Source organism: Macaca nemestrina, chromosome 10 (genome assembly GCF_043159975.1).
Source record: "Macaca nemestrina isolate mMacNem1 chromosome 10, mMacNem.hap1, whole genome shotgun sequence".
Classification (NCBI taxonomy): Eukaryota; Metazoa; Chordata; class Mammalia; order Primates; family Cercopithecidae; genus Macaca; species Macaca nemestrina.
In genome coordinates this window covers 115,296,848-115,319,449 of record NC_092134.1, presented here as the reverse complement: position 1 = coordinate 115,319,449, position 22,602 = coordinate 115,296,848, and the positions used below count along the sequence as shown (strand labels likewise).

The 22,602-nt window shown below is 37.7% G+C and overlaps 1 protein-coding gene across 3 annotated transcripts in view; it reads right to left on the bottom strand.

Annotated features, from left to right (window-relative positions):
* The window catches only part of LOC105492154 (inositol 1,4,5-trisphosphate receptor type 2), a 493,933-nt gene that overhangs the window by 335,416 nt on the left and 135,915 nt on the right, over positions 1-22,602 (bottom strand). For all 3 annotated transcript variants that reach the window (XM_071072009.1, XM_011759132.3, XM_071072008.1), the window contains 4 exons: positions 15,434-15,582; positions 11,486-11,585; positions 10,789-10,949; positions 2,018-2,159 (listed from right to left, as the gene is read on the bottom strand). In XM_071072009.1, the coding sequence (XP_070928110.1) occupies positions 2,018-2,159; positions 10,789-10,949; positions 11,486-11,585; positions 15,434-15,582 (552 nt within the window). The remainder of the gene's footprint in view (positions 1-2,017; positions 2,160-10,788; positions 10,950-11,485; positions 11,586-15,433; positions 15,583-22,602) is intronic.

The following is a 22,602-nucleotide window of genomic DNA, read 5'->3' as shown; positions in this document are numbered from 1 at the left end:
AACCTTTTTTTTTAAACAAATAAGAACATTGATTCAAAAAACACTTATATAAATTTGAGTATTGTTAGCGTAAAGGGGGAAAACAAAGAGGATTTACTTTACAGGACCAACATATCAAGGATCAGAAAAGCACTGCTAAAAGGGTCCCCTACATTGAATGACAAAAACATTCTTTAAATAAAATGCTTAATTTTGTTTAGAACTCATATTTTATAAAATAAGAAATATGAAGATGTTTAACTTCACCAAGTTACATGAACATATTCAGATGAACTAAAATGTAGCTTGATTTCTAGGGGCTCTATAGTTTCTTCTATTATTTTCTAGAACCTTTCAAAATCAAAATAATATAAAGAAAAAATTTACTTTTCATTAAAACTGACATCAGAAAATGACTTCCAAACATTGCTTGTAAACTACTTTATAAAAGAGTTAATTTATTGTTGTTTGTACACAAGGATGTGGCCAAATCGATGAACGTATCAGCATTCAAATGTGACAAATTAGGAGCCACATGGGCAGCTGGTGGCACCCAGGAAGCCAGATTCTTGTAAGAGGGTTAGCAGTTAGGAAGCATTTAAAAAGCACTGAGGAATATAACTCTTTTCGGCAGCAAGACAGCAGGAGGGATCACCTGGAGATGAGCTGCTAGAATGAGGAAATTGTCTATGAAAGAGCAGAGTCAAGGGCATGAGCATTAATGCATGAAAGCAAAACAGAAAGGAATTATTCTTTGGAATTCATGAAATATGATATGAAGTAAAGTTTCTTTAATAACTTTGTATTCACTGAGCCTTTAATTTTATATTTATCATACAAAAATAAAATATTTGACATATGTTGGTTCAGATATTATTAATAAATCATCCAAGGTCCTAAAATTATTTGAAATCAAATGTTTTTATAGAATAATTACTCAAAAAAAGTCCTATTAGATTTGCAACCTTTATTTTATTTGAGAAAAATGTTGATTTTGTATTTTCAGACAATCAGCTACATATAATAACTAATATTATGTCTACTATTTGCCTTTCCCAAATCAATAAGAATATGTGTATCAAGAGCATGATTTTTATGTTTTAAGTATCTTCCTTGAGTCTGTACTTCATTAATGAAGAAACTCATTAATTTAAATAGCAATTAATAGAATAAAAATAATACATAAATATAGGCATGTCCATATGTGCATATCATTAGGAAGTGAATCAATTTGATGTGTTATAAACAATTTCAAAAAGATGTAATATATGACCAGTTCTGTACTTTCAGGGAAAAAAACCTAGAATATTGTACAGAGCACTTGTCAGCTGATGAACAGACTGCCCTACTTTCCTAGGGAAGAGAAGGAAAGAAGTAGGAAGCAGATGGAGATCGCACTTTCCAAGTTCACCTGGAAATTCTACCTAGGAATTTTTCCAGCATATTTTCTGGAGATAGTCTGACTATACAGGGTTTTTGGAGGTCCATGGTAGGCTGTCTCTACAATGGTCTCTGATATTCCTGCCTCCTGATATTCACAGCCTCATAGAATCCTCTCTCCTTAACTATGGGTTAGATTTATTAACTCATTTCTAACTAATAGAACACAGTAGAACTGATGTTACTTCTAAGATTAGGTTATACAAAGATGGTAGCTTCCACGTGAGCGTCCCCTCTAGTTTTCTCTTGGATCCCTCAGTTCTAAGGAAAGCAAGCTGCCTTGTCTTGAGGCACTCCTGAGAGACGCCCATGTGAGAGGACTGGAAGGCGAGTCCTCTCTCAGTTGAACCTTGAGATGCCTGCAGCCCCAGCAAACACCTTGACTGTAGCCTGGTGAGAGACCCTGAACGAGATCGGCCCATGTAAGCCACGCCTAGATCGCTAGTCCACAGAAACTGTGAGATAGGAAATACCTTGTTTTCAGCCACTAAGTTTTGGGATCATTTGCTTCATAGTAATAGATAACTAATACAAGTACTTTCCTGATACTGTAATTCAGAAAATAAAATATACAAATTTAGTACATGAAAAAATTCACCTGCGCCAGTATGTTTTGTTCCCTCATCAATTTTTGACGCTCTCGGTTTGGCTTAGTGATAACCACATCCAGAACTTCTTGTCCATTATTAGGCACATCAGCAACAAAGAAGATGAGGTCTTCCAATAATTTGGTTACAAATCTATTACAAAATGAAAAGGAAATTTTACTTTATGGTGTGCTTAATTTTGGAAAATGTATAGATATATGATAGGTAGGTAGGTAGGTATAGATAGAGAGGCAGATAGATTTTTTTACTTTTTCTTCAGGAGTGGAACTCAAATCCATGGAAATTTCTTTTTATTAAGTAATAAGAACTGAAACACTTGAAAACAAGGTATTTTATAACAAAAAAGGTATTTAATTGACAAAATAGTCTCTAAGACAGTTACTGTTTACCTAAACCTTTACAAAGAAAATTCCTTCTCTAGCATCTCCAACCTCTACTTGTGCCTCCAGTTCTCAAGTGTTTGCAGACTATTATCAAATAAAGCCATGTGAGTCGCAACTACACACGAGTAGGTAGGATGACACCACCAGATGACTTTCCACAACTGACTAGCAAAGCAGCATATTTCTGCTTAAGGGAAAACAGCTATACTAAATTCCTAAATTTCAATTCTTTTGCTTTATTTTTTTACTGTTAACTCAAACGACATTTCCTAGTACTCCCCACATTTCAACTTACCCAATGTACAGAATAGGAAAAACTTAAATGACCTGCGAATAGAGACAGAGTAAGCAATCTGACACTCAAAATACTGGAAGTATTAAATGACCTATCAAAATCACGAAATTCTAAAACCATACACCAATGTTCACTTTTAAATCTGTATTTTGGTTATTATTACAACTATTACTTGAACTTCAGTGGCATTTAGTACAGGAAGTGTCTTGAAAGCCCTTCCTCTCTTCACTTTTTTCCTCCTCCTTCCTCTGCCTGCGCTTTGTCATTTTCCATTTCTGTTAGTCAATTGAGGGAGGGGGCAGGGGTTCAAGCTATTGCAAAAATGGGTAAACAGAGGAGGAATCTGTATTGGAAGGGTCAAGGCATTTTTTAAATTGTATTAGTGGTAAAGTACAACTTAATTATTCAATAAACACATAATTTGTTTGGAATAAGACAAAAGCTGACCAATAAATTGTTAAATTAGCTTTATCCATATAGTGTTAGCATCTTTATTTGCTGTTGCTAGCATGTGAATACAATGATGCTAATCATGAACACATTCATAAGAACACTACATTTTAAGAGCTTCAACAATTCCAGGAAAGTATAGAATGTATTCAGTTGGAAAACATCTCTTTTCTTCTCTTTCAATACCTTTGGTAGGAAAACATCTTGATCTTATCTCCCGATTTATGTCTTGAAAGAGAATGCGCTTCGTGAAGCCAAGTGGACACACCTAGAATCCATAATTTAGTCACCCAGAGAAATTTCAGTATACTTCCAGGGATCATAAACTTCCCTCCAAAATTCCTGGGATTCTATGTTTTCTTGGTATGCCTATTTTAAATTTTAACCCAGTCTGTTTCTTTTGGAAAATTGTGTCTGACATAATTCACAGACATAGTTACGTTGAATCTCTGAAGGCAGCCACAGAAACGTAAAACGCGTTTCATGTGCATCCAAATGTGGTGTGAACTTCTTTTGAAATTGTGATTTAATGTCCTCCAAATCATTCTGTTGCTCTTAAAACAAAACAAAAGAAATTTGGAGCTGAGGTTACTTCAGCACAATGAAAAAAAGTTGAACTTCAGTTTCTATATGCCCAATGCAAGTCCAGTTTGGCCATAAATATTTGCATTTTCTTTTTTAAATTATTAAGATTCCTTTTCTCTTACTGTTTCAATAACTGTAATCAAATATTTAGATATCTAAGAAAGTAAAATTTTGTGAGCAACTACAGATTGCTCTGTTTCAAAGTCATTCAAATGCCCTGAAAATTGAAGATGGTTAATAGAATGATCATGACGAATATTAATAGTCTAGATTGCAAATCATGATACGTCAACCCTACATATAAAGCCCACCTCTTCATGACAAGGCCATGGAAGCCAGGAAGAGCAACCTTCTCTTTTGACCTCTGAAACTGTTGAAACCTTTTTTTGACCTTGCGCCTCAAGCATCCCTTTTGTGGCAAAACAAAGAGCTGGTTTGTTTTCAATTTAGCTCAAACTCTGATTCTATACTGGGCAGTGGTGAGCTCCTACTAACTCACGCAATCTTACTAGTTTGCTTTTTAAGCTTTATGGAAAATGAACAAAATAAGAAAAACAGTGAGGAACAGGGATGATGTTCAACTCTTGCAAGGTAAGAGGGACCAAAAACACATGGTAGGGAAATAAACTAAACATATGCAGCAGAGACGAACATACGGCTTCTCTAACCTCTTAAAGAAAACTTAAAGTTCAGTGGCCCTTATTCAGGCTTTGGCTGTGCAGTGATAGGAGGAAACAATGGATGCACATGGATAGGGCTGGACCCAGCCACCAGCTATCTCCATGATTAAAGTATCGTATTACCAGAGAACATGGACTCTCAGCTCTCGATATCAGATCTGGCTCTGGTCTAGTTGAGGAAACCAGGTAGAAGCCAGCATAAAACTGACAAAGAAGACAAGTGCATGTAGATAAAGGAAAAACAGAAATCTCCCACCTAAGAAAATCACACATAGTAAAAGTCCAAAGCACATAAGGAAAGCTGACATTGAAGAAGACAGCCTCCATACTAAAGCATTAGGAGGCTACTCCACCACCGACAAAATCCAAGTAACAAAACAGTTTCAAAATAAGTTTTAAATGAGTGTGTATTCAGTCTTCAAAGAGATAAAGAAAGCAATATATTAAAAAGACAACATATTTTAAAAGGGCCAATATAAATGAAAAATAGGTGGATATACAAAAAAAATCTGAGAGATAATAATTATATGCCGAGCACAGCGACTCATGCCTGTAATCCTGGCATTTTGGGAGGTGGAGGCAGGAGGATTGCTTGAGCCCGAGTTCAAAATCAGCCAGGGCAACAGAGTGAAACCCTGTTTGCACGAAACAATTAAAAAATTAGTTGGGTGAGGTGGCATGCTCCTGTTGTCCCAGCTACTCAGGTAGTATCAAAAATCGATCCAGATAATAGCACAGAGAAATATTAAAAGGCAAATAATAAAAGGGAAGTTAAGAGACAAAAATGATGAATTAAGAGGATCCAACATATATCTCATAAAAGTTCCAAAAGACAGAAAGGAAGAAAAAGACAAAGAAGCAATATTTGCAGGAAAATGGCTGAAAAAATCCAAGAATTGAAGGAAGAAATAAGTATTCAGATTAAAAGTATACCTTAAATGTCAAATGAGAAAAAACAAAATAAAACTCCTTTGTAAACACATCATGGTGAAATCTTAAGACATCAAAAGCAAAGAAAAATAATATATAAAATTACCAAGACAATAAAAATTACCAATAAAGAATAACAAGTCTATTGACAACAGATTTCTTAACAGCAACAAGATATGCTAGCAAGTAATTAAATTATAGCTTTAAAATACTGATAGAAAGTAATAATCAATCTGACATCTCATACATAAAGTATCACTTAAGAGTAAAGCAAGGGCACGGTGGCTCACACCTGTAATCCCAGCAACTCGGGAGGCTGAGGCAGGAGAATCACTTGAACCCAGGAGGCAGAGGTTGCAGTGAGCCAAGATTGTGCCACTGCACTCCAGCCTGGGAGACAGAGCAAGACTCCATCTCAAAAAAATAAAAAAGAAATGTGCTAAGAGAGTAAATTCCGGCTGGGTGCGGTGGCTCATGTCTGTAATCCCAGCACTTTGGCAGGCCAAGGCGGGCAGATTACCTGAGGTCAGGAGTTCGAGACCATCCTGGCTAACACGGTGAAACCCCGTATCTACTAAAAATACAAAATTAGCCGGGTGTGGTGGTGGGTGTCTATAATCCCAGCTACTCAGGAGGCTGAGGCAGAAGAATTGCTGAGCCTGGGAGGCGGAGCTTGCAGTGAGCCAAGATCACACCACTGCACTCCAGCCTGGGCGACAGAGTGAGACGTCTTAAAAAAAAAAAAAGTAAAGGCAAAATAAAGATATTTTCATATATGTAAAAACTAAAAAGATTATAACCCATAAGCCTCTCCACTGAATGGACTAAAGAATAAATTTCAGCAAGATGAAAAGAGAACGAATGAGAACGAATAAGTGAGATACAAGTAATAAAGACAGGAGGAAAACATAAAGAAAGGGGCAGAAGAAGAGGTAAAATTATTTTAAAAATAAAATTAATCACTAAAAAAAATTTAGAAACTAAATTTCTCTCCCCAAAAACTACTGAAATAAGATTAAAAAATAAAATAAATGTTTTAAGTTTAAAAAAAAAGATGTTTCATTGTCTTTAGAAGAAAGGAATACAATTTATCGGTAGAAACAAAAGGTGGTGCATCATGACTTATACTGATACATTTATTCTTTCGTATTTATCAAATTAAAATAAAATTTTACAAATGAAGAGAATAAACACAGAACTATGGTTCTAGACAACTACTACAAGAAAGATGGGAGGGAGAAAGTCAGGGCAAAACCAAAGCATGCTGCAACACTTTTCTTTCATGGGAGGGAGAAAAAAATTAGTAACTTCAAGTTTATCAAGAAGAATATACAGTCAAAATGTATGATAAGAATTCAAGCGTAATTGCTAATGAATAAAAATATGACCGAAAGCTTCTAAATCAGTACAGAAAACAGTAAAATGGTGGGAGGGGAATACAAACTTTATTAATCTAGCAGAAAGCAAGAAAGAAGTAAAGGAAATGAAAACAAGCTACACTAAAGAAAGAAAAACAGAAATAAAAATGTATTCAAATAAATTTATCAAATACAAAGTCATTAAACTTGCAAATGAAAATAGACTATCAGTCAGGCACGGTGGTTCACGCCTGTAATCCCAGCACTTTGGGAGGCCAAGAAAGGCAGATTGCTTAAGCTCAGGAGTTTGAGATTAGCCTGGGCAACATGGCGAACCCTGTCTTTAGAAAAATCCAAAAAATTAGCTGGGTGTGGTGGCACGTGCCTGTGTTCCCAGCTACTTGGGAGTCTGAGGCGAGAGGATCACCTGAACCCAGGAGGTTGAGGCTGCAGTAAGCCATGATTGGACCACTGCACTCCAGCCTTGGCAACAGAGCAAGACCCTGCCTCAAAAAAATAAATAAAATAGACTATCAGATTAGATTGTTACAATCAACCTTCTGCTGCTCACTAAAACAAAATGACCAGGAAACACGAAATAAAAAGATATGGAAAAAGAGACATCAGGCAAATGTTAAACTAAAGATTGCTGGTGTCAGGATAGTCATACCTGGCAAATAAAATTTAAGAGAAAATGATGTTGCTCTGAGAAGCAACATCAGAACGACATCTGATCTGGTGATCACACGGTGGATGACCCCTGTTCTAGATCCTGAGCTCCTATCATGGGGAATGAGAACCATCCCTCAAGAGGGTAAGTTTCACAGAGACATGGGATAGTCTGTGGCCTTCACCACCACATTAGCACCACATATACCCATGCTGCGTGGCCAAGTGCCTGGCATGTACCAGGAGTTTAGTAATACTGAATTAATCCCATCTCTGAACTCTCACTGCTTGAGAGAAACCCCAGTATTTTGTGCACCCTCAGAGGTAAACACAGTGCAGAAATGCTGGTCAAGGACTGCCTGTGTCACTTCCTCAAGTTCTGGATGGCAGTTAACACCCCTCCATCTTCCCTCCTCTCTCTCTGATGACACGTTCCCAGTCCTCTCTATTTTGTGGGTGTGATCATGTAGAATAAGATTAGAAAATTCCACTGAAAATATTTAAGGTTGAGGATCTCGAAGCATAACACAGGAGCTGTACTTCCAGAGCTCTTGTTCATTCCTGGGATAAGTAAAGAGGGAAGACAGAGAGAGAGACAGAGAGAGAGAAAAAAGAAAAATTCCAACAACACAGGCTTTCTGACACAGATAATAATCGCTTCATTTTCCATAGGGGGAAAAAAGTCAGAGTTGTCAGTTATTTTCAGAAATAATTTTATATTCAATTCCAAACATGAGAAAATAATACAAATGCATTCAACTCTGCCAACAAGCTCTACCTTACTGACAGGCAGCTTCGAATGAATTTTGATAGGAGGTGGCTTTTCTGAAATTACTAAATTAAGATCAATAATTGTACCTTCATATTTCTTAGGCAAAGCCTTCTCTTTGCTATTAATACGATGTTTTTCACTCCAAAACAGTAGGGAAAGAAAGAAGCAAAGGAAATAAAAACGCATGCTCTCTAGTTAGTCCTAGTCCACCACCTTCCTTAGAATCATCTTGAGAGGTTAAGATAATCTCCAGCCATGACTGAAGAAGAGGGACTTGCACAGGATTCCAGCCAGTGACGGTGGAGAGCCCATAATCTGAATTTTTATCTGTCCTTTTCTTCAAGGAATACCTTAATGCTTAGCAAGGGAGACTTTTTAAGTGAAGCCAAGAAAATTGCTGTGCATATGTAAGAGTGTTAGAAACAAGGAAATAGATGCACGAAAGGAAAAGTGAGATCAATAACAGACAAATAAAAATTCCTATCTGCACATTAGAATCCGTTTCCTGCCTTAATGTAGCTCTGATATTTAATTGTCTATAGCCCATAAAAGTGGCCACTTGTTTCTGCTTCCGGCCTTTATTCATTTCCCCTAACAGGGTTGGAGGTGTGACTGAATATACAATAGTTGTTTTGAAATGTAAGTTTGGCAGGGGAAAAAACAGAGGTAAGAACAGAGAGGAAGCTGAGAAACAGCTTTTCCATTTGTTTGCATATTTAGGATTTTTTTCTCATTGACAGGGATGGAGGGAAGCAAACTTGGATTTTTTGTTCTTCTGTATTGTAAGATGTGTATCTAAAAAGTTCTAAAACATATAGCTAAGGACTACTGATAAGTGAATCCCATGAAGCCACCACCAACAGCAGGAAATGGAACCCTGCAGGCACCTTTCAAACCTTCAGGGAGCATAATTCCTCCCTCCCCTCTAAGAAGAAACACCATCCTGATTTTTGTCACAATGACTTCCTTGCATTTCTTTATGGTTCTTCTAATTGCTTAAAGGCCCCCAAAGAAATGGAGTGGAGTTTGTTTTTGCTTGTTTTTATATGTTACACATAGTATTACAGTGAATGTATTTGTTGTGTCTAGTTTTCACCGAATCCGTTTGTCTAATTTAGCCACGCCATTGCACATAGATGTAGTTCATTTATTTTCATCGCAAAACTGTATTCCATTGTATGAAAATAACACAATTTTCATCGTCTATTCAACTGGTGTTGGACATTTGGATGGTTTTCCATTTGGGGTTATTTCAAACAAAGCTGAACATTCTTGAACATGTGTCCTGGTGCACATGTGGAGGAGAGTCTTTTGGACAGATGTTCAAGAATGTTCAGCCTAGGAGTGGAATTGGTGAGTCATGGGGTGTTTGCTTCTTTAATTTTGCTAGTTACTGCCAAACTATTTTCCAAGGTGCATATATCAATTATCATCTCACCAGCTGTGTATGAGAGTTCCAGCGTCTGAATGCCTGGGAAATTGGCAAATAGCTTTTTCTTGTTTAAATTAACAGGCATGTAGCAGATCATGAAGAGAGGAAATACAGAGGATGCTTGTGCTTGGGCACACTGGAAAGCATATGGACTTTAAACCATGTAGGACTGAATCCCCCCTTAGTATTAACTATGCAGCCTTACCTTGTTTGCTTACCCTCCTCAGTTTTCCTTTATGTAAAACGAGAATACCTATTTCAAGGCTATTTGAAGGATTAGATAAAATATATTTACAGTGTCCAACCTAGTAACTGACACAAAGCAGGCATGCAATAATCGCTAGCTGTCAATATCATTCTCTTTCTTACTTATTTCCAAAACCAGAGCTTAAGAATCAAGGATCGGCCGGGCACGGTGGCTCAAGCCTGTAATCCCAGCACTTTGGGAGGCCGAGGCGGGTGGATCACGAGGTCAGGAGATCGAGACCATCCTGGCTAACATGGTGAAACCCCGTCTCTACTAAAAATACAAAAAAAAAAAAACTAGCCGGGCGTGGTGGCGGGTGCCTGTAGTCCCAGCTACTCGGAGGCTGAGGCGGGAGAATGGCGTGAGCCCGGGAGGTGGAGCTTGCAGTGAGCCGAGATCGCGCCACTGCACTCCAGCCTGGGCGACAGAGCGAGACTCCGTCTCAAAAAAAAAAAAAAAAAAAGAATCAAGGATCCAGTTTCTCTGAACAAGCTATGAGGGCAGAGAGCTATAGCCTGCAGATAATTTTTCTGGTTTTACATATCTGTTTGTTTTCTGGTACCAGAGCTGAGAAATGCATCTTGAATAAATAACATCAGAGAAACACAAAACTTTCTTTAGGTCCTTTAGAACTCTAAATCCAAATATCAAATCATGCACAGCAAAAGGTATTGCAAATCTCCCACAAAGGATTTAAAAAAGAATGACCAGAAAATAACTTAAAACAACTGTTTTCAAGCAAAGCTAAAACAGGACAAGTAAATATTTCACCAGATTTAAATTTGACAAATTTCATTCACTCGCTATGATCAAGAGGAGTAAGTTCCCACCTCATTCAGAAGCAGGTGTGCTATTGAGAATGTTATAAATATTCCCTTAGAGTCATTCATTCACATCAGGCTTACTATAACAACTGACAACTGACTCTTGATTATTTAAGACCCATTTAAAGTTACTCACCTCCTTTCATTCTGAGTTATTGTGCCATTTTCTAGCTTTTTAACTGTGGTCGCTAGTACTTTATTGGCATCATTGGCAAAGTCTAAGTCTCGAACTTCAGACAGTGGGACAGACACGATGGCGAACGCTTCTTTATCTTCTTTGGTTTGGCAGGTTCCAATCTGAAATGTGTTTTTCCATTAAGATTAGTTTTATAAACAACTATACAATATTCGTTGAGGACTAATACATCTAGTACTATTTAAGAAATATAAGACAAGAATAGATCATGCAAACACAGTAACTCCCACCTGCTTCGTCCACTACGAAAGGCTGTGGGGACACAGAGATTTCCTGTGCCCACTTCCTGCCCTGTTCCAAAGCCCCACTGGAAACCTCTCCCTTTCACACTTGCCCTCTGCTCCAGTTTTGACAGTAGAGAAAAGGCACTCCTGGATTCTACTTCTCCATCCACATGCCGCTACCGTTCTTTTTGATGTCTCCGTAGCATCCTCCTGAATCACAGCTTTGCTGCCTCCAACCCATTTAGATCAGCTACCTAAGCAACTGGCAGACATGCATGCTTGATGTAATTAATTGCAATGATATCTAATATTGGTGAAGATGGAGTATAAGGAACATGTCACACAGCATTCCTATCCTAATCCTATTCGGATGACATGTGGCTAAAAATTAAACCATATTCAGTGACATTTACCTTTAACATAACAGGCCTCTCTTCATCTGTGTCTATGGGGATACTAGTACTGGTTACCCATGTGTTGGTGCATAAATGCCTTAACCGAACATATGAGTTCCTAAAAGCAAAACAATATAAAAAAACAAATTATAAAAAATTAGCACATTTACATATTGACATCTTTAACAGCTTCATATATGATATGAACATAAATATATATTAACTAGTAATTGACTCAAGATCCCTCTGCTTTAAGGGGAAATTCTGAATTATAGACTATTTCAAAGCATGCAGCATTATTGCCTAAGCCAGTAGTTCTCAAAGTGTGGTCCCTAGACCAGTGGCATCAGCATCGCCTGGGAGCTTGTTATTAATACAAATTCTGAAACTTCATCCCCATCGACTGAATCAGAAACTTTGGGGGTGTAGCCCAACAATGAGTAGTTTAATAGGTTCTCCAGGCAGTTCTGATGCATGCTAAACTAAGAACATTGATCAAATAACAAATAACTCAGCTAACACTGCTGGCAGACAGTAGTGTAGTTTGTGTAGTTTAATTATCTGTATGTAAAAGTATTAATGTACAATAAATCCTCATTATTTGTGGCTTCTGTACTTGTGAATTCTCCTGCTCACTAAAATTTATTTGTAACCCCCCAATCAGTGTTCAAGGAGCTTTTGTGGTCATTTCAGGACACACATAGAGTGACAAAAATTTAAGTGGCCCAGTAGGCACATTTCCAAGCTGAAGTAGAACAAGGTGATGCTCTGCGTCTTGTCTCAGTTCTCATGCTATAAACAAGTGTCCTTTTTGTGCTCTATTTAGTGCCATGTTTTTCACACTTCTGTGCTTTTTTTTTGGTGATTTTGATGTTTAAGATGGCCCCCACATGAGGTGTAGAAGTTCCTAAAGTTACGCACGTCTAGTGTTCCCAAGCACAAGAAGGCTGTGATATGCCTTACAAAGAAAATACTTGTGCTATATGAGCTTCGTTCATGCATGAGTTATAGTGCTACTGACCACAAATTCAATGTTAATGAATCAGCAACATATATTGAATAAGGTGTATTTAAACAGAAGCACACATAGAACAAGGCTATGTATTGGTCAACAAAAATGTGACCAGAAGCTCACAGGAATCTAACTCTGTATTTCCCCTAGGAACAATGGTTCAGTATTTGCTAATTCCATGTAACATATACTTTAAAAATTGACTAGATATGAACTGTGACAGAGTGCCTAAGAAAGGACACCTAGAACTTCATCCTACTCAAGTATTACCATTTTTAGTAAATCTTTTATAATCTTTTGTTATTTCTTTAACAAATATGTGTATAGTGCCTATTAAAAGAAAAGCACAATAAGTACTCTGCCTTCAAGTTGCTTACAGATCAGTATAAAGATAAGGCATAAATATGTCTTACAACATAAGGTAAAAAGCATCAGGGCCAAGAAAAGAAAACCAAATAAAATGCCAAGGGCCTCAGGCAAAGAGATTCATTCAACAACCTGGTTCTGCTCCTTTACAGAAGTAGATAAAATACAAACTGAGCTTCACAAATCTAAAATAGCAGTCCTCCAATCTTTGTTCAAATATCTAGAAATTCTGAAATGCCTCTGTTTTATCACTTAGCATCTTCCGCATTGAATTACACAAGAGACGTAATTTGTACTCAGTTGTCATCAGGTCCCCAAGTGATTTAGTACAGTGATTTAGTTTAAGCAGCACTGGACTATAAAGTTTGAGAAACACTGGACTCCACAGTGGAATCACTTAGGTAATAAATGCTTTAAAAAGAGTAAAGCCTGCACCCCACCTGTGAGACTCTGATTTCATGGTCTCAGCGTGGCCAGGGCATGGCAAGGTGTCAACATTACCCAAGTGAGTCTAATTTACAGTCAACTTGAGAACCACTGGTTCTAACTCAGTCTCTAGTTCCTGATCTGTAAGGGTTACTGCCAGTATTCAATAAGATAATATTTATTAAGAACCTGACACAGGACTTAGTACATAAAAAGTGCTCAAGAGTTATATTATAATAGTAGTTATTATTAAGCATTAATTAATGTTGGCTTTAATACAATTAATGACAGATGAATTGATGTTAATACAAAATTCTGCACTATACTGAATAGGGCTTCCACAGTTCTGAAAAGTAATAGATTAATGATTCCATATAAAGGGAGGCTCGGTGGCCATCATCGTGGTTCTATACACTTTCTAGTAAGACCCTTTTATCATTTCCTTAAGCAAACTCTCTTCGTTAGAGTTCAAGAAGGGCTCCCTTTTTGCTGACTTAAATCTAAAATAAGTCAAGTCATAGTAAGGATTGATTAAGGTCCCAGTCCTGGGAGGAGAAAGCCAGAGACCTGGGTCAGGTAAAACCAGAGAGGATCTCTTTACAGGCTTATATTGATGGAACAAAAAAGAGTGAGAGATGGACTCATATAAGGTATGAAATTTGGCAACATTTCTCATGAATGAGAATAGCCACAAAACACCCTGGGAAGCTCTACCAGCAATGTTTCTCAATAGTGTTATTATAGTAACTTTTTACCCTCCCTGGAGGAAACCCACACAATGTCTGCCTTTTTGCATAGGTGCCTTCGGCTTCACCACTGCCATCTGCCAAGGCCAAGCACAATAGCGCTCCATCAAGGCCCATTTAGAGCCATCCCACTAACCCTAATAATATGGGCAAGACTCCTCGATGCATCTAGAGACTGCATCACAGCCTTATGGTTGAAAGATGGACAGTTATAGACAGAAAAGCTTAACTAAAACAGTCAAATTTAGCCTGGGCATGGTGGCTCATGCCTGTAATTTCGGCACTTTGAGAAGCTGAGGTGGGTGGATCCCTCGAGCCCAGGAGTTCAAGACCAGCCTAGGCAATATGGCAAAGACTCATCTCTACAAAAATATACAAAAGTTAGCAGGGCATGGTTGTGCATGCCTATAGTCCCAGCTACTCAGGAGGCTGAGGTGGGAGGATCACCTGAGTACCAGAGGTAGAGGATGCAGTGAGCCATGATTATGCTTCTGCACTACACCCTGGGCCACAGAGTGAGATCCTGTCTCAAAAAAGATAAATGAAAAGTAAAATAAAATGGTCAAATTCAAGCAAAAGAATGTAAGATATTGTCTTACCTTAAGTTCTGGCAATCTTATTTCCAATCCCACACCCCCTCACTCACTTTTATCTAATTACTCTGGCCTTCTCACTCGTCCTTAAAAACACCCAGTAAATTTCAACATTTTTCATTTCGTGTTCCTGCTGCTTGAAATATTCCTCTCAGGAAGAGAGGACTTCGTTCCTCAATTCATTCAGATCATTCTTCAAACATACTAACTCAGAGAGGACACAGTTGAACTCTCCTACCTAAGAGAACTCTCTCCACACCCTCCATTTTTTCTTCAAAGCACTTTTATTACCTGACCTTTTATTAATATTTTATGTCTATTGTTTTGTTTACTGCCTGTCTCCCCCATTTGAATGTGAGAGTATAACCAGTTTGTTCACTGTTGTCCTCCCAATGCCAAGGGCAATGCCTGGAATGTAATGGATGTTCAATAGATATTTGTTGACTGAATGACTACATAAATGAACAAATGGATGAATGAAATGGGAAATCTGACATAATAAAAATAAATGATAAATATATAAATAGAAATGTTTTTATATTATTTTTCATTTTAGTAACCAAAGGCCAGGTAAGTAATAAGAATAAATGATTCTTATAAATTTTTCAGAATTTCTTTGTTCCTGCACATTTTAATTATTTATAAGAATAAAACAAATTATGTTAACCTCCTCACAGAAGAGGCACAATGTTTTACACATTTTTTCTTCACTTACGTTTGCTCCCATGATATCATAAAAATATATTAATATTATTATTTTCATTCCTTACCTACTGGTATAATTATTCAAAGAAACATCTTTTAACCATAATATTTTTTTTACCTTGGAACCAGGCAGTCAGCTCTCTGAAGAGTTGTGGCATCAAGTTCAAAAAGGGATGCAATGTCATTGCCATGTGGGACTGAAACCAAAGTATACATGATCTTCTCCCCTGCCTGGCGTTTTTTCTTTGAAGTTGGATGGTCATCTCTCTGTTGAGGAAGTACAAGGTTATTTACTTTTATCTGGTTTCTTGCTAAACTCTCCAATTAATCAGATGACAGGGTTTAAATGTGCATGTTATTTCTTCCTTGGATTGGAGAAGTGTCTATTTCACATCACCCAGAAACACTAGCTCTAGACTGACAGCCATTGAGGTAATTACTGTCAACAGGGATGAGTCCCACACTCCTGGGGTGAGGTGGCTTGATCTGCCCACATCGTTAAGGCACTAATGGTACCAATAGTTATGGACCCTTCCCTCGTTCTCTTACACCTATTTACAAAGTAGCAATTTTGACCATTCCACAGTTAAAACAAATACAGAGAAGAGCCTGTGTGTTGAATTATCTAGATTTCTTAAGTTAAAGTAAGCATGGCAGTGTGCAGGAGTTCATACCTAACTCCTCAGCCATAATAATACTTGGAGAAGAGCAGAATCAACAGCAACATTCCCATTCACCACCTGCTTGCGGCCCTAGATTTAAGAACATACTATAATTCCATAAGAAACAAAATAAAAGGAGATCTCCACAAACAGACACCTTCATAATGATGTGAAACTTGGTCAAAGGTTCCAGCACACCCTACCATTTTAAGCAGATGCCAACACGAGATTAATGAGTTTGTGCTTTTACTTGAACTTCCGCAAGTCCCAGTACCCCATGGAAGAACTGGTTGCACAAGAAACCAAAACAGGGGATGCAATATAAGCTTGGTAGTTAGTAGATAAAAATAGCGACTTACACATATTTATTAAAACAGGTGAAATTTGAAAATGAGAGTGGAAGAGAGAAAGACAGATAGACACACTGTCACTGCACCATCACAGGACGGTGAATGAAACTGAGGGAAGGAAGGGATGCTCAAAAGGCAAATGCAAGCAGCATACTATATCCATGGGCAAGTGTTTCTTTAATGGCTGCTGCGACAAGATATTACTCCTGATCATCCCAGAACATTCACTTGGAGTCCCTACCCCCTCCCAGAGATATCATTTTACTTGGATCAAAACAGCCTTGCAGTTTTGTTTCTGGCCTCTTCTGTAAATGGTGCATAAATTGGTAGCACCGTTGAAATGGGAATGGGCAGAGGGAACTGCCAGGTTTCCTAAACAGGAGGAGGATTGTTATCTGCTAAAAGCCTTACAGCCTTGCAGCACCAGGTAGCTCTTGTCATCTTTGACTTCTGTGTCTTCCACAGAGATCAAAATTCATAGTTAAATGAAAGCAGGGGTTCAGCAAACTCTCCACAAAGGGTGACCCTCATAACAGTAGTTTCTTATTTGTAAATATAAACGCTGTTTATTGACTAGAAAAGGGCATACTTGGCATACTATACATCGTAAGGGAGTATGGGCATGTGGGAACGAAGAAAATGCAGAAACAGTTAGCAAATAATACTTCTGAATTTTTTTTAAGACAAGGTCTCACTCTGTTGCCCAGGCTGGAGTGCAGTGGCACAATCAAGGCTCACAATAGTCTCACTCTCCAGGGCTCAAGAGATCCTCCCACCTCAGCTTCCCGGGTAGCTGGGGCTACAGACGTGTGCCATCACACTGGCTAATTTTTATAATTATTGTACTAACTGGACCTCACTCTGTTGCTGAGGCTGGTCTCGAACTCTTGAGTTCAAGCGATCCTCCCTGCTCGGCCTCCCAAAGGTTGGGATTACAGGAGTGGGCCACGGCACCTGGCTGATATTTCTAAATTTATCCAGAGCTTCTCACAATACCAAAGCCATTCCTTTGGTTGTTCTCATTAATCCCACAACAAAAAATTTAAGAGAGAAAAGTAAGCATTATAATTTCCATTGAGCAAAGAGATGAGTGCAGTTACCTAAAAAGAGATGAAAGATGAGGGAAGGGGAAAAAGAAAGGGGAGGAAGGAGGAGGAGAGGAAGAAGAAGGAGACGGGAAAAGAGGGAAAGAAGGAAGGAGAGGGGGTGGGGAGAAAGGATGGAGAACCGGAAGGGAGCAGTGGATGGTGGTAATGAACGCTCAGCCCCAAATTCAACTGACCAGGGCCTGAATCCAAGCCAACCCAAGCCAGAGGCCAGGCCTGAGGCCCTTAAATACGGTAAGAGTCACTCCTCTAAGAGTAAATAAGAACTCACGGCTAAGACCCTCCCCCTCCCCCAAGTCTTCTGAAAAAGTTACCTTGGGTCATGAGACCCACTTTCATGGTGATTTGCATGAAGGATGAAGAAGTCTAAGAATTGGAGACAAAATTTATGAGGGGGGAACCCACCCTCTCGTCCCTCAAGAATAAAGTCTAAATGCCCTTAAATAACCCAATAATGAGAGTAGTCTGTCCAGACAAATGAGTTTGAAGAGATGGCTGGCGCAATGGCCTTAATAGCTTAGGATCATGGACTCTCTTCCCAAATAATCTCTAGTAGTAGTTAGCAGTTAACCTCTAGTGGTAGTTGGCAGTTACTCAAGTGAAATTCTATTGAAATTTATTCCCTGGGTTTTAATTAGTCTCTTTGAAACTTTAGACAGCGCTTTCACAGTTTTATCCTGCATTGCAATTCCCACAATGGGTTGTAAGATCCTTTAAAAAAAAAAAAAAAAAAAAAGTGGGGGAGAGTGAGCTAGTTTGAATGGAAAGGTAGCAAGAGGGGAAAAAGAAGAAAAGGGAAGTGAGAGTGGTACACTAGAAGAAAAGCAGGAGTGTGCAAGAAAAATGGCCTCTGGTCCAGTGTCACTGAATATTCTTTTTATTGGCAGGGAAAAAAATGATGTCTAAAAATATGTATAGCTTACTAAGGAGTGAGAGCTATGAGTTAATATTATTAACCCATTTTTTAGATGAGAACACTGAGGCTTTAGGGGCCAAGTTTGCATAATTCTCATGTGGTAGAGCTGAATAGCAAATCCAGCTCTAGCTGACTCCACAGTCCTAACCTGTTAACTATTATGCTACAGAGAGACCTTGATCATCAAGAAGGCTCCCAGAAAACCATCAACTAACAACCTGGAGAAGATAAACATAATGGACTCTCCATGTTTTCCTGTTTTGCTCTACTTCTGTGACTGCCTATTGCTGGATTTATTTTTTTAAAACAAAAGAAACCAAGATGCCAAGAAAAGCCCAGGACCAGATGGCTTCACAGCTGAATTCTACCAAACATTCAAAGAACACCAATCCTTCTTAAACTCTTCCAAAAAAAAAAAAAAAAAAAAAATAGAAGTAGAAAAGATACTATCAAACTCATTTTATGAGGCCATCATTACCCTAATACCAAAGCCAGACAAAGATACCACAAGAAAAAATCTATAGGCCAGTATCTATTAATATAGATGCAAAAATTCTCATCAAAATACCAGCAAACCAAATTCAACAACAGGTCAAAAAGTGTATACACCATGACTAAGTGGGATTTATCCCTAGGATGCAAGGTTGGTTTAAACGTATGCAAAACTACCAATGTGATATACTACATTAACAGAATAAAACATAAAAAGCACACGATCATCTCAATCAATGCAGAGAAAGCACTTGACAAAGTTCAACATCCTTTCATGATTAAAAAAAAAAAAAACTCTCAACAAAATAGGTGTAGAAGGAAATTTCCTGAACATGATGAAGGCCATTTATGAAAAGCCTATAGCTGATATCATAGTCAATGGGGAAAACCTGAATGCTTTTCTTCCAAGACTTAGTACAAGGCAAAACTGCCCACTCTCACCATTTCTATTTAACACAGTACTGGAATTATTAGCAAGAGCACATAGACAAGAAAAAGAAATAAAGATTGGGAAAGAAGAGGTAAAATTATCCCTGTTTCAAGTGACAGGATCTTATATGTAGAAATCTTAAACACTCCACTAAAAACTGTTAGAACTAATCAATGAATTTAGTAAAGTTGCAGGATACAAAATCCACATACAAAAATCAGTCACATTTCTTTTCACCAATAAGAATCTATCTGAAAAGATATCAATTCCATTTATATTAGCGTCAAAAACAATTCCATTTATAATAGCGTCAAAGAGAATAAAATATTTAGGAATAAATTTAACCAAAGAAGTGAAAGATCTGTACTCTGAAAACTATAAAACACAGAGGAAAGAAACTGAAGAAGACACAAATCAATGGAAAGATATCTCATGTTCAAAAATTGAAAGAATCAATATTAGTAAAATGTCCATACTACCTAAAGCAATATACAGATTCAGTGCAATCCCTATGAAAATTCCAAAGGCATTTTCAATTGGAAATAGAAATAACAACCCTAAAAGTTGTATGGAACCGCCAAAGACCCAGAGTCTTCAAAACAATCTTAAAAAAGAAATGCAAAGTTGGAGCCATCATACGTCCTGATTTCAAATTATATTACAAAACAACATTAATCAAAACAGTATGGTATTGGCATAAAAACAGATACATAGACCAATGGAATAGAATAGAAAGCCCAAAAATAAACCCAAGCATACACAGTCAACTAATTTTTGACAAGGCCATCAAGATGACACAATGGGAAAGTATAGTCTCTTCAATAAATTGTGATGGGAAAACGAGATATCCACATGCAAAAAAAAAAATTAAACTGGACCCTTATCATACACCATACATAAAAATCAACTCAAAAGATCTGAGCATAAGATCTGAAACCAAAAAACTCCTAGAAGAAAACACAGAAGCAAAGCTTCTTCATATTGATGTTGACAAGGATTTTTTGGCTATCTCACCAAAAGCACAGGCAACAAAAGCAAAAATAAACAAAGTGGGACTACATCAGACTAAAAAGCTATACACAGCAAAGGAAACAATCATCAAAATGAAAAAGCAGCCAAGGAATTAAAAAAATATATTTGCAAACTAAGCCAGATAAAAGTTTAATATACAAAATATATAAGGAATTCACAAAACTCAGCCAAGAAACAAGTAACTCAATTAAAAAATGGACAAAGGACCTGAATAGACATTTCTCAAAAGAAGACATTCAAATAGCTAACAGGTATAAGAAAAGGTGCCCAACAGCACTAATCATCAAGGAAATGCAAATCAAAACCACAATGAGATGTCACCTCATGCCTGTTAGAATGGCTATTTTCAAAAAGACAAGAGATAACAAGTGCTGAGGAAGGTGTGAAGAAAAGGAAACCCTTGTGCATTGCATTGTTGGTGGGACCACAGATTGGCATGGCCATTGTGGAAAACAATATGGAAGTTCCTAAAGAAATTAAAAATGATACTACTATAAGCCCTAGTAGTACCTCTTCTGGGCATATTCCCAAAGGAAATGAAATACCACCTCATAAAGAAACATACACCCTCACACTCATTGCAGTATTATTCACAATAGCCAAGACATGGAAACAACTTAAGTATCCATCAACAGATGAACAGATAAAGAAATTTGCGCTATATATAATATATGTTTATATACAAAATATGATTCATCCTTGTAAAAGGAGATCCTGCCATTTGTGACAACATGGATGAAACTAGAGAACATTATGCTAAGTTTAAAAAAAAAATACACAGAAAGGAAAAAAAGCACATGCTCTCACTTATATGTGGAATCTAAACAACAACAACAAAACAGAAAAAAAAAAACACACAATACATAGAAATAAAGAGAACAGAATAGAACGATGATTACCAGGAGCAGGGGGAATGGGGAAATTGAGGTCACAGTGTACAATGTCACATATCTGTAGGATGAATAGGGCTAGAGATCTAATGCAGGGCATGTGGAGTATAGTTAATAATCGTGTATTCTATACTGGAAATTTGCTAAGAGAGCCAATTTTAGGTATTTTTATCACAAAAATAAAAGGTAACTATGTGACATGATGGATATGTTAATTTGATTGACTATAGTAACATTTTACTATACATATGTGTATCAAAACATCATGTTATATACCTTAACTATATACAATTTTAAAATGAAAAAGAGGCCAGGAACAGTGGCTCATGCCTATAATCCTAGCACTTTGGGAGGCCGAGGCAGGTGGATCACCTGAGCTCAGAAGTTCAAGACCAGCCTGAGCAACATGGCAAAATCCCATCTCTACAAAAAGTACAAAAATTAGGCATGGTGGCACATGCCTATGGTCTCAGCTACTTAGGAGGCTGTGGTGGGAGGATCACCTGAGCCCAGGAGGTCGAGGCTACAGTGAGCCGAGATTGCATCACTGCATTCCAGCCTCAGCGACAGAGTAAAACTCTGTCTCAAAAAGGAGAAAAGAAAAAAGTGAGGGAGGGAGGCAGGTGGGGAGGAAAGGGAAGGAAGGGATGGAGGGAAGGATGGAGTGAAGGGCAAACTCAAAAGTGTGTTGCTTCATCGATCTATATCATGTAGCTCAACATTAAAATCTAGGTGTTATAATACGATTAGGATGGCAAAAACACAGTTTTTGAACCGAAGGCCTTGAAATCTGATAGTGACACTAAAGCCACACTGCTGTCCAACTGCAAACAGCTGAGGCAAAAAGGCCTGAACAAGGTCTATGCAATCCTCTTTCACAGGGACCAGTAGAAGACCATGTGCAAGTAGGAATTCCTTCTCAAGGTTAAAAACTGTAGTGACATCTGATACTGAAGAGGACAATGATTATGAAGAACATGGCATACAAAAGGAAGGAAGGAGGAGGTTTAGAAGAGGAAGTGATAATTCTAAAAGAAAGCAAAGGATGTTTGTTTTTAATGATATCCTCAGTAACATGAAAACTTGGAGAGAAATAGACCAGGAGAATTACAGTCACAAAGAAATACTGGAAAGAGCTTTAGGGATTTTGCAATCCTATTGCAGCCAAAAGAAAGAGCCACAAGCACACTAAGTGTTGTTAATACATGTGAGAGAAGATTGCCTTGGAATATAAGGACACAGAAATTATGAACAAGATCAATCAGTTATACAAATAACCCAAAGGATTTTTGTGACTATTATAGGCAATAGGATTTGGGCACAAGTGGCTTAAGTGGAATATTGGGAAGGCACAATTAAAACATAATATTAACTAACGAAGATAAAATGTTATCAGTCATATTGAACCA